This window comes from Pelodiscus sinensis, chromosome 22 (assembly GCF_049634645.1).
Source record: "Pelodiscus sinensis isolate JC-2024 chromosome 22, ASM4963464v1, whole genome shotgun sequence".
NCBI classification, from domain to species: Eukaryota; Metazoa; Chordata; order Testudines; family Trionychidae; genus Pelodiscus; species Pelodiscus sinensis.
In genome coordinates this window covers 11,217,508-11,239,015 of record NC_134732.1, presented here as the reverse complement: position 1 = coordinate 11,239,015, position 21,508 = coordinate 11,217,508, and the positions used below count along the sequence as shown (strand labels likewise).

Here is a 21,508-nt window from a genome sequence, read left to right as displayed (position 1 = left end):
CAGTTACCATGGTGATGAGCATGGCATGAGAACCTAAGCAGACAAGAATAGGTGTCCTTCTGTCTAATCCCCTTCAGAGAGCTACAGCACATAACCCAGCTACACAGGTAGGACCCAGGCTTTTCCTCTAGTTCTCTAGGTGGCAGATGCATTAAGCCCAATATATTATGTGGTCCTACATCCCACTGGAATGGGCCCAGCCATGGGCCCTGCATTTGGTACATGTAAGTCCATTTAAACTGGGATGCATGTGATTACATGCATGTGTCAATGTGTGTCCATGAGAGGTTTGTTGCACACACAGGTGATTACAATCTACTGTGTAGCCCAGACCGTCCATCCTTACTTATGCAGAAGTCTCACTAAGGTTATATCGAATAAGGTCTAAGGAGGGCAGGTGTTGGTTCATACCTGTGTGAGGGTATCAGTGTATTTCCCTAGCTAAAGGCTAGGTGTGCTGACATGCACGGTGAAATCTGCTCCCAATATCGTCACAAAGATCCCTATTTTATGTGGAAGTAGAATGAGAGTAGCAAATTGTTTCATTGCAGTAAAGGTGCAACTTGTAATTCCAGGATGCTGTTCTGTGTAGACATTAAGGCCAGGTCTACGCTACAATCTGACATCAATATAAGTACATTGCTCAGAATGTAAAAAATCCACACACCCTGAGCAATGCAGTTATACCAACCTAGCCCCCAGTGTGGACAGTGCTAAGTCAATGGGAAAGCTTCTCCCCTCAACATAGCTACCGCCTCTCACAGAAGTGGATTAACTCCCAACTCGAGAAGCTCTCCCATTCATGTAGCAGCATCTCCACTAAAGTGCCATAGCAGCACCCCTGCATCTTTTTAAATGTAGACCTTCCGCAAGAAGATTCCACTCAATATGGTGAGGTGTGGCTGTATCTGTGTGTGTTGAATGTAGACATGGGTGTATGTATTGTGTGTGAGTGTGAATGCACACAGGTGTGTCTGAGTGGCACATGGGTGTCTATGAATGGTATGTGCATGTCTGAGTGTCTGAGTATGTTAATTGTGTGTGCATGTATGTGTCTCAGTTTGTGTGTGTGTGTGATTGGTGTGGTTTACATGTCCATATGAATAGTCTGGATTTGTGTACGTGTGTATGCATAGGAATGGGTGTGGATGACATGGCAGGTATGTGATTATGACTGAATATTATGTTTGTGTGTGTAAATAATATGAGGTTATGTGCTTGTGTGAATGGGTATGTTTGTGTGTGTGTGTATAATATTTGGGTATTTGCGTGTGCTTAGTATCTGTGCACATGAATGGTGTATGTGAGCATGAGGAATGGTGGATGGGTGTTTGAATCCATGGATGTGGCCGAGAATCTTACATTTTTCATATACCAGTTTAAGCCTGCTAGTTCAGAGCTGTGTCCTGACTCCACATTGTGCTGGCTTCATACCTCCCTTCTGTTCCATCACTGGAGAATGCAGGCAGATTCGCCTGGCTGGGGGAAGCTGTGACCTTAGTCACATACTTGTAGGTGTCCCTTTACTATACCTGTTGCCTTTCCAGTTCTAGCTAGAAACTGCAGTGGTAGGATAACATTACATCTCCCTCTGAAACCCGCATTTTCAGAAACATGGAACAGACCACTTTTCCTACAGCAAGCTGTAGTTCTTGTGTATTAAGCCCCAGATCAGCCCTCTCTGTTGTCTTTGCAGTAGCTCAAGCCCTGCCAGCCATCAGCATGGAGCTGTAATGGGAGAGTATGAGGTAGCTTGGAGCAGCTGCAGATCAATTGCAAACTGGATTTTGTCACCTATTTTTCTGTTTTGAGACCACACAGAGCTAGCTATGCTCTGAAACTCAGTCCTTCCCAGTTATCATACCAGCCTCAGTATCTCTTTCGACCACACATGCTCTCTTCCTCCCTCTGTGCCTTTACTCTTCCATTCATTCATTCATTGTTATGCTCTTTCTCTTTCATTCATATCCTTTTTCTTTTTCTCACAGTCTCTCTCTTCCTTTCTCACTTTCTCTTTGTTCTTTCTCACCCACTTGTCCTCTAGTTGTTTCACACAAACATACACATTACCTGTCCCTCCCAGTCCACATCTATAGAAAGGACCATAACCAACTTTAAAGGAAGAGTGACTCCCAGAGTCTCCAAACCTGAAATCTTTTTTAAAATAAAATAATGAGAGTTTATTACACCATAAAATTCTCCAACTTCCCGGTGCTCCATCTCGCCTCCTCCTCATACAGGGCATTTCTAGCAAGGCACTGGTCAGTGCAGCCGTAACTCTCCCAGGGGATAGCCCCAGTTCCTGTGGTCTGGGCACTTATAGCAAAGGTCTGCACAAGAAACACAAGCCATCTTGAGTGGTTCTTACTGGGACAAGCATGTGAAGCCAACAGAGACAGCTGCAAAGAGAGGGTGAGGAGAGACAGGGAGGAAATGAAAGACGAACAGGGAATGGGATGTGAAGAGTGACAGATAAAGATGCTCATCAGGTAAGGATCCGAGTGGCTGTTTCCAGCAGGCTGGGGGAAGTAGGTGAATTTAGCATGCGTTGCTCACAGCCCATCATTTCCTCCAGCCGTGCAGGCGAGTTCATTCCTGTGCGGCACCGGCAGTGTGTGTGGTGTATCCCAGCACAGCCTAACCAATGTGCAGACTACTGTACAATCTCGTAGTCCTGAACAGGTAGTCTGAACACTGGGCAGACGGAGTGGAGCCTCTGTGTCCAGCTTTCCATCTAGCAGCAGCATATTAGTCCTTTCCCTTTCTGTCTCTGGGCTGGTGTTTGGGGGATAGAGCGAGGGTGAGGGGAAGTCCAAGTCCAGTTTGAAGAAGTTTCCTCCGATGGCAGCTGGGAAGAAGAGGGGATTGCTCTCTGCCTGCACCCCACACTGAGTGAACCTTCAAACCCCATTCTCGTCCGACGTTGGCACCAAAAATGCCCAATTCCCCATGGGCATTTCATACCTTTAAAAATAAAAATCAATTACTGCTATTCAAACCGAGGAGAAAATGTTTCTAAGTCTTGGCCGTTGCCCAGATGTGCAGACTTCGTTGTTTAATTCAACCCCCCACATCTGGCGCAGCAGTTGGTGGCAGCGGGTGGGAGGACGCTCAGGCCCGATGCTTTCTGATTTCCTTCCGCCCAACTTTCAGTGCCGTAGAACGATGCTCTACTCAGGGTCTGGAACAAAGAGCAAATAAGACCAGCCTTCTCTTCCAAGCCCATAACAAGGGTCCTTTGACCCACGTTGGCCAGTTGCCTTTGCAGCTAGCCTCCGGCTATCATGGGAGTGATTCAAGTTCCCTCCTTTCCTCCCCCCGTCACGTCTGCCTCTCACTGTGCTTCTCTCCCGCCCTCTTTCTGGTCTTTGCTCCCTCCCTTCTCTTGCTTCCCTTCTGTCTTTCTGCCTCAATTGACGTGGCAGTACAACACTAACTAGACTCGAGGGAGGAGCTTGTTGGCTGCTGGGGAGGTCAGAGGTTGACAGGAAGTGAGCCATCTGACGGATAAGGTTGCGCGGAAGAAAGGAAGGTTCCATACCTTGGATGGAAATTTGAGGAATGCCGCTTTCTCTTTGAAGCTTGGCTCCTGTGTAGCGATTCCAGATGTTCCCCGGGCCATGTGGCTCACTTCCTCTCTTAAGCTGCAGGGATAAAAAGTGCATTAGGTGCAATATGCAACCCATCAGCACACACAGAGGAGGGGGAGCCTGAGGAGAGGGTTTAAATCTGTGGCTAAAAACATGAACACCCAGGGCTCCTGCCTTGTCCCTAATTGGTTAAATCCAGGATGAGGCGCATTTGAGGGCTGTGGGGGAAATCTGTTTATTTATTTCCTCATTTAAATCTTATAATCTAGGACCGAGGTGGAAACACTGAGCAAACAAAAGGCCCTGAGCTTGGCATTGTTATACACTGTTCCTGAACATATTGACTAGAAACAGGGTTTAACTGGGATAAGTGGGAGGTAGATGGGGCAAATAATTCATAGTGAGTCTGGGGGAATTGTCCACTGTAAATATTTTTGAAAATACTGAATTCCTGGTACAAATTTGTCTGTTTATAAAAGTAAAGACTTTACTGTTCCAAAGCAATTTCATGAAACCTCCAAAAATCATTTGCTTTTGTTGAATATGATTTGACCCCCATCTGGTGGGGATGACTGCCTGAGACAGGGAGATCACCACAACCCTCCTGTCTGTTTAGTGGTGGGATTTTAACAAGAGTCTTTAGAGCCTCCTCTAGCACATCATTGGCACTGAAGATAAGCAAAGCACTTCAGCATTAATAATAGAATTTGGTTCAGTCATTATTATTTTTAATTAGAAGATTTACCTGGCGTTGCTCAGGTCCTTAACTCAACTAATGTTTGGGTTTTGGAAAATAAAATGAAAATATACATGCTTCATTTAAATCATTGCTTTGAAGTAGGACTGGGGAGGAGGGGTTCAGTCTGCAGGCTGCCCTGGGGAGAGAAGACTACCCCAGCCCTCTCTCACCGCAGCAGCTTGGGGCCAGGTGAGAAGTGCCTCTCCATGGCCACTGCAGCTCCAGCAGGCACAGCCGGGGGTGCAGGGGGGGGGTTGTATGTCCCTCAGCTGGGACAAGTTCAGGCTTGTCTATCCCCTGTGTTGCTCAGCCAGAGTGAGGAATGCAGCAAACTGTATTTTCCCCTTGCTCTCTGATGAAGGAGAACATCCAGAAATGTTCCCATATAAAGGAGGGGGCGGAGAGAGAGCTTCAGAACCCTTCCCCTTCTCTAAAGAGTGCCTGGGGGTGGCAGACTCCATGCTGAGGCAGTCCCAGATGGGTGGAGTGTGCCCCCAGCGAGCCCCTTCTGTCTCTCTTGTATATGGTTTTATGAGAAGCAATCCCATTCAGGGCACATGCTGTTTTCCTGGCACAACCAAGCCCTTACCTTGGTTTAAGTGACAATAAAAGAAAGCTGCATTCCAAATTTGGTGGTCCCAGCTCTTACCGTTTAGAAGGAGTCCTTGAACAAACAAACATATGCACAGACAGACACATAGGCACACAAACTCTCTCAAATATATAGTAGATTTCAGAAAAGCCAGAACACACGTACTATGTGCCCAAAGTTTTACTTGCTTCATCTTACCTTGGGGGGTTTGTCCTCCTGTTTAATTATAGTGAGTTCTCATACTTCTGTCAGTGATGTCCTAGCACTCCAAGGGTACGTCTAAACTACATGGCTCTGTCGACCGAGCCATGTAGATTTGTTTACTGGGCAAAGGGAAATGAAGCGGCGATTTAAATAATCACCGCTTCATTTAAATTTAAATGGCTGCCGCGCTGTGCTGATCAGCTGTTTGTCGGCTCAGCGCACAAGTCTGGATGCTCCGCGGTCGACATCAAAGGCATTTGTTGACCTCCCCAGTAAACCTCATCCCACGAGGCATACCGGGTAGATCGACAAATGCCTTAGATGTCGACCGCGGAGCGTCCAGATTAGTATGCTGAGCCGACAAACAGCTGATCGGCACAGCACGGCCGCTCAGCTGTTTGTCGGCTCAGCGCGCTAGTCTGGATGCTCCGCAGTCGACATCAAAGGCATTTGTTGACCTCCCCAGTAAACCTCATCCCACGAGGCATTCTGGGGAGATCGACAAATGCCTTTGATGTCGACTGCGGAGCGTCCAGACTAGTATGCTGAGCCGACAAACAGCTGATTGGCACAGCACGGCAGCCATTTAAATTTAAATGAAGCGGTGATTATTTAAATTGCCGCTTCATTTCCCTGTGCCGGGTAGTCTAATCTACATGCCTCTGTCGCCAGAGGCATGTAGTCTTGACATACCCCAAGAGACATATTCCTCCTTTGGATGCATGTGTGGGCTTCCACATCAGCTATAGCTTCATTTGTATCCGGTACGTAAAATACCAACCCTTTTTGTGCAGGGAGTCCAGCTGGGCAGAGAAAATAGCCCGCGAACAAATAGGAACCCTCATTCCAAGCTAGCTATGCTATATTTTTATCTGGCTGTTTAAAATGTATTTGGGGATGAGGGCACAGAGGAGAACAATGCACATTCAGTTAACAATGCAAACCACAATTGTCTAAAATACATTGGCCCCTGTGTGGAGCCAGAGTAACAAGGCTATTCAAAGGGGGGGCCTCTTCTGAGGCACAGAGCTACCGGTGTATTCTCACTCCTTCCCCAAAACACTGTTCTTTGCCCTCCATGACTAGGGGTTAATGGCCAGTGGAGCCATGTGCCCCTGCTGTTCCCAACTCTCTTTTCTATGGCAGTGCCTTCCCTCAGCCTCACAGAGCTGTGCTTTGCTGTGTAGATGGAGTATAGAACTCCTGCATAGACTGTCCTTATCATTCCCCCTGTGCAAGTTCTGCTGCATTCAGCACCCTCCATGCAAGTATTGTGGTTATAGTTCAGAATTATTGTCCTTGAAATGGTGTGAGACTGATCAGACTTGATTAGACTCTGTGACTCCTATGCCTCTTCTCTCCTATATATTTTCACTTTAGTGTCCTGCTTCCTGCAACCCACATTACCTCCTCCCCCTTGCTTGCCGCAGCATGATTCCTTGGCAATGCATGTGTTTCATGGGACAGACATTTGGCTGCTGAGAGGGAAGTGTCTCCTCTGCTACAATCCTGTTTCTGTCTTACTGAGATGTTTGATGAGCAATACAGGCCTTTTGGGATCAAGCCACAACTTTGAACCATGTTCCACAAAGTTACCTTCCCCCACCCCAAGGTGTACTGGCACCTCGTCCTCCCTCTCTGATTTTTGCTTGCATCTGTCAGGCTGGAGGAGGAACTGCCCCTCCCCCCTTCTTTTGGCTGCATTGCTCCTGGGATGTCTCAGCCACCACACACACTGCCTGATTGCTAACATATGGGCAGAGGGCTCAGCCAAAGCTTTGAAAGGCTCAGCCCTCGACAGCTCGTTACACTCTTTCCTGTCTTTACATTCAGGAAATGAAGTCAGAGTATTGATATAAAACAGGCTGGGGTGAAAAGCAAAAAGATGGAAAGAGTGGAGCTAGGACTTTTGGTAGAATGGTGTGTAGGTGGGGTGAGATGGCGGGTCAGAGCAGCAGTGGCTTAATGTATCTGTGTGCATCATGCTGCAATCAGGAGGCAAAGGATTTACCTCCTGGCACCAGTGTTCTAACTCTTGTATGGCTTTCATTACCCCCAATGCTGAAAAATCATACACTAAGCATTACAGAAGCAATTCATATGTGATGAAGGCAGAGGTGAAAGTAAGGGGGTGGCGCCCTGGTGCGCAGCTCCGGCAAGAGCTGGCTGAGCTATGGTAAACGCCAGCAGAGAGCTATTTAAAGAGCTGGCAGGGACCTGTGTTGCAATAAGACAGTGCCTGTAAGAAATTTTAAGTTACTTTCACCACTGGATGAAAAGGAAGAACTCCAAGATCACGATGGAAACAAAATGGGTACAAGATGAATACACATATACCCATCACCTAAGCCTTAGGACATGGGGAATTCTGTTGTTCTTACCAATTGATTTCTTGCTTCCCTCCTCCACCCTATTTTCTTCTTTTGCATCCAGCTCCAAACTTTTCTGACACTGTAAAATGATTTGAGGAACTATTTCTAGATTTTATTCCTTTGGCTGCCATCTACATTGAAGTTACTTTCTTGAGTAGCACAGAGATTGCATGTGGGTGATGTATAAGGAGCTTCAATAGGAGAGATTACAGTGGAAATAGTTGGCTTGCCTAGGGGCTTGGCAATGAGTGTTTGTCTCCTCTAGGTCACTAGTTTAGCTGCAACCTGGAGCAGTAGTGACTGAAAGTTGTTGCAATGTGGAAACTATTAGGTGATTTTTAGAATTTTACAGGCAGATACCGAATCAATAGGCATCTGCATCACTAAAATACCAACCCCCTCATTTAAGACTAACTGACTCCTTGGTTGGCAGTCTCAGCAAGAAGTACAGAGGAATTGAGGTCTGAATCCCACTTCTATCTTTGGTCATTCTGGATCAGTGGTTTGGGGTACAGGAGCTCCGTTCCTTCCCAAACTGTCTCTGTTCTGTCCATCCCAGAGAGCATCAGTTTCCAGGACAACTTTCCCAGCACCACATTATATTGTATCAGATAATGTCATTTGATCTTTTCATTGGGGATCTGAGACCTAGCACAGTATGCTGGTATACTTAGGAATTAATGAGACTTAGTGAGATTGCTGACTAAGGCCTGTAGGGCCATTATAATGGCCAGATTGTCGTCTTTGGGCTTTGATTATATCTGCTTATTAAATGTGTCAGCAGCATCACTATCTACAATTGCTTTTCTGCCAATGTGTTTTCCAGTTAGATTTGGGGATCTCTGCTAGCCTGCCTGACTGCCTTTTCTATTCCCATTTCCCCTATGAGGGATCACATTTCTCCATGTTTCTAGCTGAGACAAGCATGACGTATACACAACCCATGCACAAGGGGGATGGTTACATACATAATACATTTCTATTGGAGTAGTCTCAGACAGCTGCATCCTGCTTCAAGGTGAGTTTAGTATAATGGCTCCCTCTCTGGATCACTTTTGGTATAGCAGTGCCTGCGTAGAGCTGTACACTTACAAATAGGGCCCTTGAGGCAAATTTAGCTCTCAGGTACATTGATATGAATCCAGTAAAGACTCCATATTTGCCTCTGAATAAGAGAGAGGAGAGTCTGATCTTCAGTTTTTAGGGTTAAAGCAAATTCCCCTGATTTCTAACCTCATCCATCTTTCAATCCAGATTCCAAAATTAAACTTATCTCCAGAAAAAGCATGGCCTAAATTTTGGGTGCCTTGGTGTTTAGCTGCTTAACTGGAGATACTTTAAAGGATAATAAAAAAGCACTGAGCATTCCCTCTATGAAAATCAAGTCCCTGAAAGATGTCTCAAATTGGACAGCTCAAAACTGAGGCATCCAAAAATCATTCATCATTTTTGAAAATGTAAGATTCAGTTTTTAACATTTTCCTCACATGTTTGGCCACCCATTTCACTTGAGTCTTAGATTAGTCAGAAGGACACTGGCTCCAATTTTCAATTATGGCTGTTTGTCATTTTCCATATAAAAGGCCTTTAGCTGACGCTTAAATATCTCATACCACTGCAACCTCAAAGTTGCTGTTGGAGCTCCTAGTGTCAGAGAAGAGCAACTGGAATCCCACCTTGTATTTTGTGTAACTGTTATTATTTAAAAATGAACATGAGTCCTTCATAGTGTAGGATGACCTATCAGGATGGATCCGTTGTATCAGCTCTTCTAATATGCAGAGTGTTTTAAATTCCAATAATACTTAAGAGAAGCTATCAACTTTTATGACAAATCATTGACTTTTCCCCTGAAATTTGAAAATAAGGTTAATAATGAAAATTAAACTTTTTAACCTGCAGCCATCAATTTATCTTGCTTGATTTGTTTAAATTTACGTTTAATAAAGACTAAAACCTCAATTCACATGGCTGGTGGCATTTACAGGCAGATGGCAGTATGCTATAATGAAACCAGGAGTCTAGGTATTAGGGCTGAGAACAACAATCTATCATGAATAGTTAAGAGCAGAAAGGGACAGAGCCACCATGGATGCGCTGGTCACTGGGAATGGCTCTCATAGATTAATAGACAAACTTTAGGGAGGGTGCACAGAACAGATTCAGCAAGGAGTGTGCACGTCTACACTACAGAGATCTTCTAGCATTCAGTTTAGCGGGTCTAATGCAGATCCCCAAATCGAACTCTGAGGGCAGCTCCCGCTGGTGTCCTGTACTCCTCATTCTGTGTGCTCCCATTGGCCACCTGCAGTGTAGATGCTGCAGCAGCTTGGCTTAAGGTAAGCTGACTTCAGGGACTGAGGGAATCAGGCTGTGAGGGCCTGTTAGGGTGACCACTTTTGTCGGATGGATTTAAGGGAAAAACATGAAAAATAAGGGACAATGCTTTATTTTAAGAGGCATTTTAAGGAAACACCATTTCCCTTTGCATAGCATATATATTTTTTCCTCAAATGCACAGTTCTGCTGTTCTCAGGTATACAATGTAATTATCAGAAGTATTAATTTAATATTTAAAATGGTACTTATAGTTTTAGTACATTTCAATACATCTTAAAATAAGGAATGGGTGGTCACCCTAAGGCAATAAGGACCTTAAAATAGTCCCTTAAAATAAAGATCTCAGAGGGTAGCTGTGTTAGTCTGTATCTGCAAAAACAATGAGGAGTCCTCAGGTGCTTTAAAGATTAACAGATTTATTTGAACATAAGTGGGTTTTGCCCATGAAAGCTTATGCCCAAATAAATCTGTTAGTCTTTAAGATGCTTCAGGTCTCTTCATTTTTTTTAAATAAGGGATGAGTCACCTAGCTGTGTGGCTGAATGAGTTATTGAGGGGATGGGGATTTGGAATGCGGAGACCCCATTGCTGTCTGACTCCTAATGTTGTAGTTGAATAAGCTGTAAGCTTGCTACACCTGAGTGACTCCTTAAGGAGATGAAGGAGTCAGTCTGTAAGCACCATTGCTGACTGGCATCTTGAGGAAATGGGGGAATTGGGATATGAGAACAGCAGTGCTGAATGACTCCTGGAGGTGACAGGAGAGCAGGACAGTGGAGTGTCCTGTTTCTGATTGATTCCTTGAGAAGATGGGGAATTGGCTTCTGAAGGCCCCATTACTGACTGAGACCTTGATGTGATGGGAGAGCTGGGCTGTGAAGGCCCTGTAGCTGAGTAACTTTTTGAGGAGATGGAGGAATTGGGCTGTAGGGGCCTCATTACTGATTGACTCCTTAAGGGAATAGGGTAATTGTTCTGCGAATATCCAGTTGTTGGCTGGTTTAATGAGGTGAAGTGGTAGATAGGCCGTGGTGTTGCCCTTACTGACAGACTTGAGGCAATGGTAGAGCTGGACTGTGAAGCTCCTTTGCAGACTGACTCCTTGAATGAGGGAGCTGGACTGCGGGGGCCTGACTGACTCCTTGAGAGGATGGGGAGTCAGGCAGTGGAGGCCTTTCCTTTTGCTGACTGATTGTTGTATGAAACAGGGGAATCAAATTATGGGACTAGGGCAGTGGTCCCCAACGTGGTGCCCGCAGGTGCCACGGCGCCTGCCGGGGCATTTATGTGCGCCCGCGGAATGATCTGGACTGGTCCCACCCCTGGGCGCGTGGCACATGCGTGGTGCCAGCTCCAGGCGCATGGCGCATAGTCAGCCCCTACCCCAGGCGCGCAGCACATGCACGGTGCCGCCCCGCGCGCGCAGCATGTGAGCGGCCCTGTCCCCGGACGCCCGGCGTGTGAGCGGCCCCGCCCCTGGGCGCCTGGCGCCTGGCAACCCTGAAAGGTCGGGGACCACTGGACTGGGTATGAAGGAGCACTTGCTGACTGACATCTTGAATGGGCGAGGAATTGAACTGTGTGGGTCCTATTACTGACTGAGTTCTTGAGGGAACAGGAGCTGCGCTGTGAGGAATTGGGATATGTATACACAGTTGCTGTCTGACTTATGGTCAGTGATGGTGGTGCTGTTGATGACTGACTCCTTGAGGTAATGGTAGAGCCAGATTATGAGGACTTCTTTGCTGACTGACTTCTTGAAGGAATGAGGGAGTCAGGCTATAAAGACCCTCTTGCTGACTGACTGCTTTATGGGATGTGGGAGTCAAATTTTGGGGATAGACTGGGGATAAAACCCTTTGCTGATTGACTTCTTGAGGGGATGGAGAACTGGACTGTATGTGAGGATGACCACTTTATAGGATGGGTAAATCAGGCTCTGTGGGTCCTGTTAGTGACTGACATCTTGGGGAATTAGAATGTGAGTCCCACAGCAGACTGGCTTCTTGAAAGGAGGGTGAAATTCTGTTCTGAGGGTCCTGTTCCTGACTGGCTCCATGAGGGCATGGAGGATTTTGTCTGTGAGAACTCAGTTGCTGATTGTTTTCTGGGATAGAGGAGTTAGGTTGTGAGAGGATGGAAAAATTAGTCTGTGACTGCCCAGTTGCTGAGTGACACTTTGAGAGGTTGTGGAAATTGGGCTTTGAGTACCCTGTAGGTGCCTGATTCCTTGAGGTGATGATAGAGCTGGACTGCATTAGAGACTCCTTGCTGACTGACTCCTGAAAAGGATGGGGAAGGTGGGCTGTGAGGGTCCCATTGCTGAATGACTGCTTGTGGGGGTACGGCCATCAAATTCTGGGGAATGGATTAGGGATGTTAAAATGCAGGTATTTAACTAATCCAGTAGTCGATAGAATTTTTATCGACTACTCAGTTAGTCTATAGGCAGCCTGGCTCAGTTCTGGCTCATGCCTGGTGTGGGACCAAACCCCGCTTTGGCTCTGCAATTGAAAAGGCAGTAAGAGCTGGGAAGTGCCTACTACCTTTTAAATTGCAAAGCTGCAGCGGGGTTTTGTCCTGCACCTGACGCAAGCTGGAACTGAGTCAGGCTGCCTGCCCAGCTGGCAGCAGCCCCGGTGTGTGGAGGTCCTAGTGGGGATTTGGGACCTGTCCCGTGCACAGGGAGTGCTGCCACGAAGCAGCCCCTGTCTGTGGCCAGGTCGTGGCAGACAGGAGCTGCTTCGCGGCAGCTGCCTCCACCCCTCCGCCTCTGATAGAGGCAGCAGTGGAGGGTAGGGTGGCACCGCAGAGACTTTTAAGTCAGCTCCCTTCAGCACTGGCTCCTGCTTCCCCCACCCCTTGCTGCCTCTGATACAGAGGCAGCAAGGGGGGGATGAGAGTAGTTGACTCAACTACCCAAAAAGCATAGGCTTATCAGGTAGTCAACTAGTCAACTACTCCTTTACATCCCTAGGCTGGATTGTGAAGGCCCCCTTGCTGGTGGACTTCTGGAAGAGGTAGGGGAATTGAGCTGTAAAGGACCCATTTCTCTTTGAGTTCTTGAGAGAATAGGAGAGAGAGCTTTGAGGATCCCACTGCTAACTGACTCTATCACCACATGAGGATTTCGTCAATGGCAGTGAATGACCAGTTGCTGATCTTCTTCTTTCAGGAGAAAGAAAAGAAGTACATGCTGCCAGTGGATAACCTGAAGCTGCGGGATGTTGAGAAGGGCTTCATGTCCAGCAAGCATATCTTTGCTCTCTTCAACACTGAACAGAGGTGCTGTCTTTTCCTAAGAACATGCCAAGCTCTTTCCTAGATATCACTTATATCACATCTCTAACTTCAGCCCTGTACAGTATCTTTGGGACACCTTGGAATGGAATAGCAGGTGACGGACGAGAGGGAGGAGAGAGATGGGACCTCTCAAGGAATGTTGTCCTGATAGGCTGGGCATCTCCTTAGAGGAAAGTCATTAGGAGAAAACCCCTTTTAAAAGGAAAGACTCTGGAATCCTTTCTTATGCTCTTATTATCATGACACTTACTTTTTTTTCTGCGGTGCATTGTGCAGTACGATCCTGGCTTTCACCTAGCCAGACTGCCTATCCCCAGGGATCTCTGCCAGGGCTAGATTGCAATTATTTGTACCCATTGTCACGGAGCCACTGGGCCCTGCACCCCTATCCGCAGTCAGATGTGACTCTCAGACAGCAAGTAGAACAGAAGGTTTATTCGTTGACGGACACAGCGTAGCACAGACTTGTTATTACAGGAATCAGGAGCATTCAGTACAATCCATCCTGGGGATAGTCTAGCCAGCTCCCTAAGCCAGCTAGACTCCCCTCTCCCTAGGCCAGCTGAAAAACTAAACTCACACACCCAGCAACTGGTCCCAGCCCTCTAGGCAGCCCCGCCTTCTTTGTCCTGCTTCCTGGGCCCAAGGTGTTATCTGACTGTTACTGGTTGCATCTTCCGCCCTAGGGTCAGGTGACGGGCTCACACACACAGTCACTACAAAGCAGCCACAGGACAGTAGGAATCACATACAGCATAACAAAGCAAACAGTGAATACTTTCCCCACTATGTCACAACCCATCTTGCTTTTTTCAGTTGGACAATAAAGTCAGTCCCGGTAATTCATAAGCCCAGAGTGTGGGGTGAAAAAATACATGACTGAAAGTGTTTGGAAAGGCAATCTTCTCTCACACCTCCCAAGAGTGGTCTCTTCAGGACAAGGTTGGGGTCTGCTGGGGGATTAGAGTGAGGAAAGCTAAGGTTAATAATGGAGAATTAATTCACCCTCTCACTTTTTCATAGGGTGCTCCAGTGCAGGAGAGACATGAGGGTATTAGCAGGCAGTGTGAAGATAGTCTACTTTGTAACTGAGGCAGACACACTAATGATTTTAGAACTTTGACAGAGATGAAGAGGTTGCTTTGCCATGTGGGGAGAGTTGAAGTAACATGTCTTATGTCTCACTTCTTAGGAATGTTTACAAAGACTATCGACAGCTGGAGTTGGCCTGTGAGACTCAGGAGGAGGTGGATAGCTGGAAGGCTTCCTTCCTGCGTGCAGGAGTGTACCCAGAGCGTGTTGGGGTAGGTTGGGGGCTTGACCATCAGCAATAACAGGATATGAGGAAAGGATGGCACACTTTTCTTAGGAGCAATCACTGAACTATTGCTCCTTTAGTTGAAGAGGATGCTTTTGTGAGAGTCTTTTCTCCATTACCTCCTGCTATAGGTTAGAGTTGGAAGTCAGGCTGAACTTCTTATTCTTAGTCTCCTCTGATGTGTGATACTACTTCCTTTGATGAGGATGCACAGCATAAAACCATCAGTAACTATAAGGTGGAGGTAGGGGGTGGACCTCAAAAATAAACCCTCTGGCTTTTATCCTTCCTATGGGCTGTAAATCCAGTTACATGAGATTTCTCAGACAGACTGGGAAAGTTGCTCAGCTCTCCAGTGTAAACTCTTCTCAGGAGGGATGAGGAGAAATGCAAATGTTACAATCAACCCTTGCTGAAGGCATTTCCATTGCTCCACATTCTTGGGAAATGTGCTTCAGTGCAAGGGATAAGGGAGTGGCCAGTAGTACAATCATCTGAAAGTTTTTAACCATCTCACCCCTACATGGCAAGAAACTCCAAAATAGAGGCCAGTGTTATTACTTATCAGTCCCTTTTCTCTATGGCCAAGTTTGCAGCTCCATCAATGAAACCTTCGTGGCTACAAAATTTGTATCCACATTTATATCTATATCTGCAAAAATGAGCCACAGATATCCACATTGACATCTGCAGATGCAGATATAAATCAGATATCCTCATTGACATCCGCGGATGCGGATATAAAATGGATATCCACAAATTTGAAGGTTCTATATACAAAATTTGCATCTGCACATCCATAGCTGCAAAAATGAGCTGTGGATCTCCGAATCCACATCTGCGGATGCTGATACCTGCGGATATAAAGTGGACTTGCAGGGCTCTATCCATCAGCTTTGCCAGGCCTGAGTTCTCCTATCAGGAATTGTTTTAATGTTTTGCTTGTTAAATATCTTGTTTCTCTACTGTAGAAATGTCCCTTGTTTTAAATATGTAGGATATGACCTAATGTATTTTCTTGACATTTTCCTGCAATCCTTTAATAACTAATGTTATGTTCTCTCAAGAAAATACCATTAAAGCAGCAGTACTATTACATAGCATATGGCAGAAAGGGATCTAGGGGTTATAGTGGACCACAAGCTGAATATGAGTCAGCAGTGTGATGCTGTTGCAAAAAAAGCATACATGATTCTGGGATGCATTAACAGGTGTGTTGTGAGCAAGACATGAGAAGTCATTCTTCCACTCTACTCTGCGCTGATTAGGCCTCAGTTGGAGTATTGTGTCCAGTTCTGGGCACCGCATTTCAATAAAGATGTGGAGAAATTGGAGAGGGTCCAGAGAAGAGCAACAAGAATGATTAAAGGTCTAGAGAACATGACCTATGAGGGAAGACTGAAAGAATTGGGTTTGTTTAGCATAGAATAGAGAAGACTGAGGGGGGACATGATAGCAGTTTTCAGGTATCTAAAAGGGTGTCATAAGGAGGAGGGCGAAAACTTGTTCATCTTGGCCTCTGAGGATAGAAAAAGAAGCAGTGGGCTTAAACTGCAGCAAGGGAGGTTTAGATTGGACATTAGGAAAAAGTTCCTAACTGTCAGGGTGGTCAAACACTGGAATAAATTGCCCAGGGAGGTTGTGGAATCTCCATCTCTGGAGATATTTAAGAGTAGGTGAGATAAATGTCTATCAGGGATGGTCTAGACAGTATTTGGTCCTGCCATAAGGGCAGGGGACTGGACTCGATGACCTCTCGAGGTCCCTTCCAGTCCTAGTATTCTATGATTCTATGATAGCATAGAACTAGAGACATCCCTGAAACTTTTAAGTCTCTGACTGTGATAAAAGTCATTGTAAATACTTACCTATTACAGCAGTGAAAATTACTTACCTGTCTTTTTTCAGACAGTTGTGTTTCTGGTATTGGCTCATTCACCTTCTCTGCTAACCTTGAAGATCATTGTTTTGTCATGAGTACCTTGATTTTATCCTATAGCCATTTGATGGGAAAGGATCTGAGGGTTAAGGGGGCATTAGACTATATCCAAAATCACTGAAGTTAATGGAAGTCCAATGACTTCACCTACTGTTGAAGCAATGGAAAGATTTGGGATATTTTTGCTGTTATGTAGCTGTTGTGGTCTCTGTCCAACACTTTGGCACAAGACCCCATATGAGGAGAGAGTAACAAGAGCATCCATCTTTAATGAGCCATTATCTATTGCAGGGGTTCCATTTTGATAATTTCAATTTAGTTAATGACCCACTCAGCCTCTGTGACCCAGAGTGATTTAGTCCCTTTGACCTGTATTTTTTATTGGGTTTGGTCTTATTCCATTCAATGTTGTAATAGATGCTTCTCCTGTCTTTAAGACCAACTAAAATCTGTTTTTTTTTATTTTTGTCACTTTTTTGTTTTTCTTTTTGTTTTTTTGTGCTCAAACTGACCTGCCAGGACAAGGACAAAGTAAGTGACATCCCTTCTGCCTGTACTGCCCTTTGGGGGCTCTTATCAGCTAGTTCTGATTTGCTTGATTTTCTTTTTTCAGTTTATTTCTCTTTTTTCACCCCTTCATCATCATCATCTCCTGGGAGGCAATCACTCAGTCTTCTTCTGTCTTTGTACCTCCTGTCAGATCATCTGCTGTTTGTTTCTGTTCTTGGCTTAGGTTTTCCTTTTTCTCTTTTTATTCCCCCTCTTTGGTATTTGATTTCTGAATCGCATCAGAACTTCATTTCTGGCATTTTATCCTCTTTTTTTGTGTGTTTGTCATGTCTAATTTCCACCTTTCTAACCACATGTTTCTCAGACCATGAAGCCTTCCACCCCTTTGAGGATACATACGATCCTTTCAACTGAGGCTAGAACAAAAAATCCCCGGGGGAAACAGAGAAAAGAACATTTCCCCTTTCTTGCTGAATTGTTTTAACCTAAATTGTAGACAATATTGTGCTTCACTTTATGTCCCAACCTGCTGCAAGTCTATCAAAATTAGATAGTGTCAGTGAGGGAAATTTAAAAATAAAATCAGTAACATTTTAAATAGCATATTGAAACACACACAACAAAATCCTTCATGCTTTGAAAGCTGCCTTAAAATAAATACCTAATGGATGAGTCTTGGCAGGTGTGCTATTGTGTTGTGCACTATTGGTTACCAGATTTAATTCTAGAGATAACTATATACTGTATTTCAGTTATAAGTGCTTGCTTTCTTTCTTTCTTTCTTTCTTTCTTTCTTTCTTTCTTTCTTTCTTTCTTTCTTTCTTTCTTTCTTTCTTTCTTTCTTTCTTTCTTTCTTTCTTTCTTTCTTTCTTTCTTTCTTTCTTTCTTTCTTTCTTTCTTTCTTTCTTTCTTTCTTTCTTTCTTTCTTTCTCCTCCCCCCCCTCTGTCTCCCTCCCTCCCCAGACTGTTCCTTTGTTATATGGCCTCACTATGTGCCTCAGTTTCTCCACTGTGTAGTAGGAATGAGGCTCTCTTATTTCTCTAAGGGGTTGTGAGGATTAATTAATGTTTGTTAGTCCTTAGAGCTGAGTTGAGCTCAGACAAGAAACATTTCAGCCCAGATGGAGAATTTTTCTAAAGTTATAAACATATGAAAACAGGAGGTTATAGAGAATGTCCCAAAATAACTTTAACTAGTGAATAATACAAATCTCAATGTCTTTATTCTCCATTGCCCTGCACTTTTTCTAGTCTTTTACAAGCTTACCAAGTGAATGTGAAGTGAATGTAAAATGCTACCAAATCTGAGTGGTCTTATAGGACAATCACAGTATATACACTAGGTGCAGAACAACACAAAATTAACCATTATGTCACATGTGAGTATTCTCACTGAAATCAGTAGAACTACTTACATGACTGCTGACATGACCAAGAGTTGCAAGCTCAGGTTCAGACTTCCTAAAGCATTTTGGGATCCTTTGAGGTAAAAGCCACTATAGATGTGTAAGGTATTAATGTTAAAATATTTATACCAATTGTTATAATACATGGACTAATCTCTGTATGGACTTTTGAGGGAAAAGACTTGGCAAGGAAAATGAAGAGCTTGCATTAGCCTTTTGATTAATAAATCCCACTTCACATAATCAATTTTTAAAACATTTCCCACAGTGGAGATCTTGTCCAGAAGCCTGATTATTTTTTACTATCACATTTGAATACTCCACCTAGTTGTCCTTCCTTCCATCAAGGTAAAACTTGGCATAGCAGCCAGTCCAAGCAGGCAGCTCACTCTCATTTTCATTAGGGGTTATTTCTTCCTGCTTGCAAGCAAGCTACCCTCTTCCTTCTCTCCTTTGTAGCAGCTGCAAATGGTGCCTTCACACTACAACTTCAAGACTGAGCACACTTTTATTTAACTGTCACTGCTCCTATAACCACCACTATCACCCAGAAACCCCACAGATGGGCACATTAGATACCTAGATGGATAGACAGATGCTAGGCAACACTAAAGAGTTTTATAAATTGCATCTTCACTCCCCAATCCTAATTACAATGACTGTTTGAGTCAGCCAGAGCTGGTTGATAGGTCTAGAATCCTAACACTGTTCCCAGTGGTCAGTCTCCTAGTCATTGTGAATCAGTCTACATAGGCATTCTGAAAGGTACAAGCATGAATACATACAGATCATAGAATCATAGAGCTGGAAGAGACCTCAGGAGGCCATCAAGTCCAGCTCCCTGCCCAAGGCAGGACCAACCCCAACTAAATCAACCCAACCAGGGCTTTGTCAAGTTGAGACTTAAAAACCTCTAGGGATGGAGATTCCACCACCTCCCTAGGGAACCCATTCCAGTGCTTCACCACCCTCCTAGTGAAATAGTTTTTCCTAATATCCAACCTGGACCTCTCCCACTGTAACTTGAGACCATTGCTTCTTGTTCTGCCATCCGTCACTACTGTGAACAGCCTCTCTCCATCCTCTTTGGAGCCTCCCATCAGGAGGCTGCTATCAAATCCCCCCTCATTCTTCTCTTCTGCTGACTAAACAAACCCAAATCCCTCAGTTGCTCCTCATAGATCATGCGCTCCAGCCCCCTAATCATTTTGGTTGCCCTCTGCTGGACCCTCTCCAATGTGTCCACATCCTTTCTATAGTGAGGGGCCCAGAACTGGACACAGTACTCCAGATGTGGCCTCACCAGAGCCGAATAAAGGGGAATAATCACTTCTCTGGAGCTGCTGGCAATGCTCCTCCTAATGCACTCCAATATGCCATTAGCCTTCTTGACTACAAGGGCACATTGCTGACTCATATCCAGCTTCTCATCCACTGTAATCCCCAGGTCCTTTTCTGCAGAACTGCTACTTAGCCATTCAGTCCCCAGCCTGTAACAATGCTTGGGATTTTTCCATCCCAAGTGCAGGACTCAACACTTGTCCTTGTTGAAGCTCATCAGATTTCTTTTGTCCTCTAATCTGTCCAGGTCACTCTGGACGCTATCCCTCCAGCGTATCTACCTCTCCCCCTAGCTTAGTGTTATCTGCGAACTTGCTGAGGGTGCAATCCATCCCCTCATCCAGGTCATTAATAAAAATGTTAAACAAAACCGGACCAAGAACAGATCCTTGGAGCACTCCGCTATAAACCGACCGCCAAACTGACATTGAGCCGTTGATCTCTACCCTTTGGGCCCAAGAGTCTAGCCAGCTTCCTATCCATATTACAGTCCATTTATCCAGTCCATCTTCCCTTAACTTGCTGGCAAGAATATTATGGGAGACCGTAACAAAAGCTTTGCTAAAGTGAAGGTATATCACATCTACTGACTTTCCCATATCCACAGAGCCAGTTACCTCATCATAGAAGCTAATCAGATTGGTCAGGCATGACTTGCCCTTCATGAATCCATGTTGACTATTCCTGATCACTTTCCCCTCTTCCAAGTGCTTCAAAATGGATTCCTTGAGGATCCCCTCCATGATTTTTCCAGGGACTGAGGTAAGACTGACTGGTCTGTAGTTCCCTGGATCGTCCTTCTTCCCTTTTTTAAAGATAGGCACTATATTTGCCTTTTTCCAGTCATCCAGGATCTCTCCCGATCACCACAAGTTTTCAAAGATAATAGCCAAAGGCTCCACAATGACATTTGCCAACTCCCTCAGTATCTTTGGATGCATTAAATCTGGGCCCATGGATTTGTGTGTGTTTAGCTTTTCTAAATAGTTCCTAACCTGTTCTTTCCCCACCAAGGGCTGTCCACTTCCTTCCCTTACTGCGTTGCCTAGTGCATTAGTCTAGGAGCTGACCTTGTCCGTGAAGACAGAGGCAAAGAAAGCATTGAGTACTTCAGCTTTTCCCACATCATCTGTCACTAGGGGTATGTCTAGACTACATGACTCCATCGATGGAGCCATGTAGATGAGTTTACTAGACATAGCAAAATGAAGCGGCAATTTAAATAATCGCCGCTTCATTTACATCAAAATGGCCGCCGGGCTGTGCTGACGATCAGCTGATCGGCACAGTGGGGCTGTCTAGATGCGCCGTGGTCTACAAGGGAAGCCTTTGTCGACCGCTCTGGTATGCCTCATGAAACAAGGTTTACCGGAGCAGTCGACAAAGGCTTGCCTTGTCGACTGCGGTACATCTAGACTAACCCCGCTGTGCTGATCAGCTGATCGTCGGCACAGCGCGGCGGCCTTTTTGATGTAAATGAAGCCGCGATTATTTAAATCGCCACTTCATTTTGCTATGTCTAGTAAACTCATCTTTGTCAACGGAGCCATGTAGTCTAGACACACCCTAAGTTACCTCCCTCATCCAGTAAGGGCCCCATACCCTCTCCGATGACATTCTTATTGCTAACATGCCTATAGAAATCTTTCATGTTATCCTTCACATCCCTTGCTAGCTGCAATTCCATACATACATGGCCTCAGTGATAGTATTGTGGTGAATTTTATATTCACCTATCCTTGCATACACACTGGTGTGTTTACATTCACTTATCCTGCCTCCTCCCACCCCCCACTCCAATCAGTGGGTTGGAGATCATTTTGTGCACACATATTGATACAGTTGTGTATACCT

General features: G+C 45.1%; 1 protein-coding gene across 9 annotated transcripts in view; it reads left to right on the top strand.

Annotated features, from left to right (window-relative positions):
- DNM1 (dynamin 1) overlaps positions 1–21,508 on the top strand; it is a 129,818-nt gene that overhangs the window by 94,142 nt on the left and 14,168 nt on the right. For all 9 annotated transcript variants that reach the window (XR_012897245.1, XR_012897244.1, XM_075905878.1 and 6 more), the window contains 2 exons: positions 13,013–13,122; positions 14,333–14,444. Coding sequence is in view for 7 of the 9 variants with exons in the window: in XM_075905878.1 (XP_075761993.1) it covers positions 13,013–13,122; positions 14,333–14,444 (222 nt within the window). In the remaining 2 variants the exon portion in view is untranslated. The remainder of the gene's footprint in view (positions 1–13,012; positions 13,123–14,332; positions 14,445–21,508) is intronic.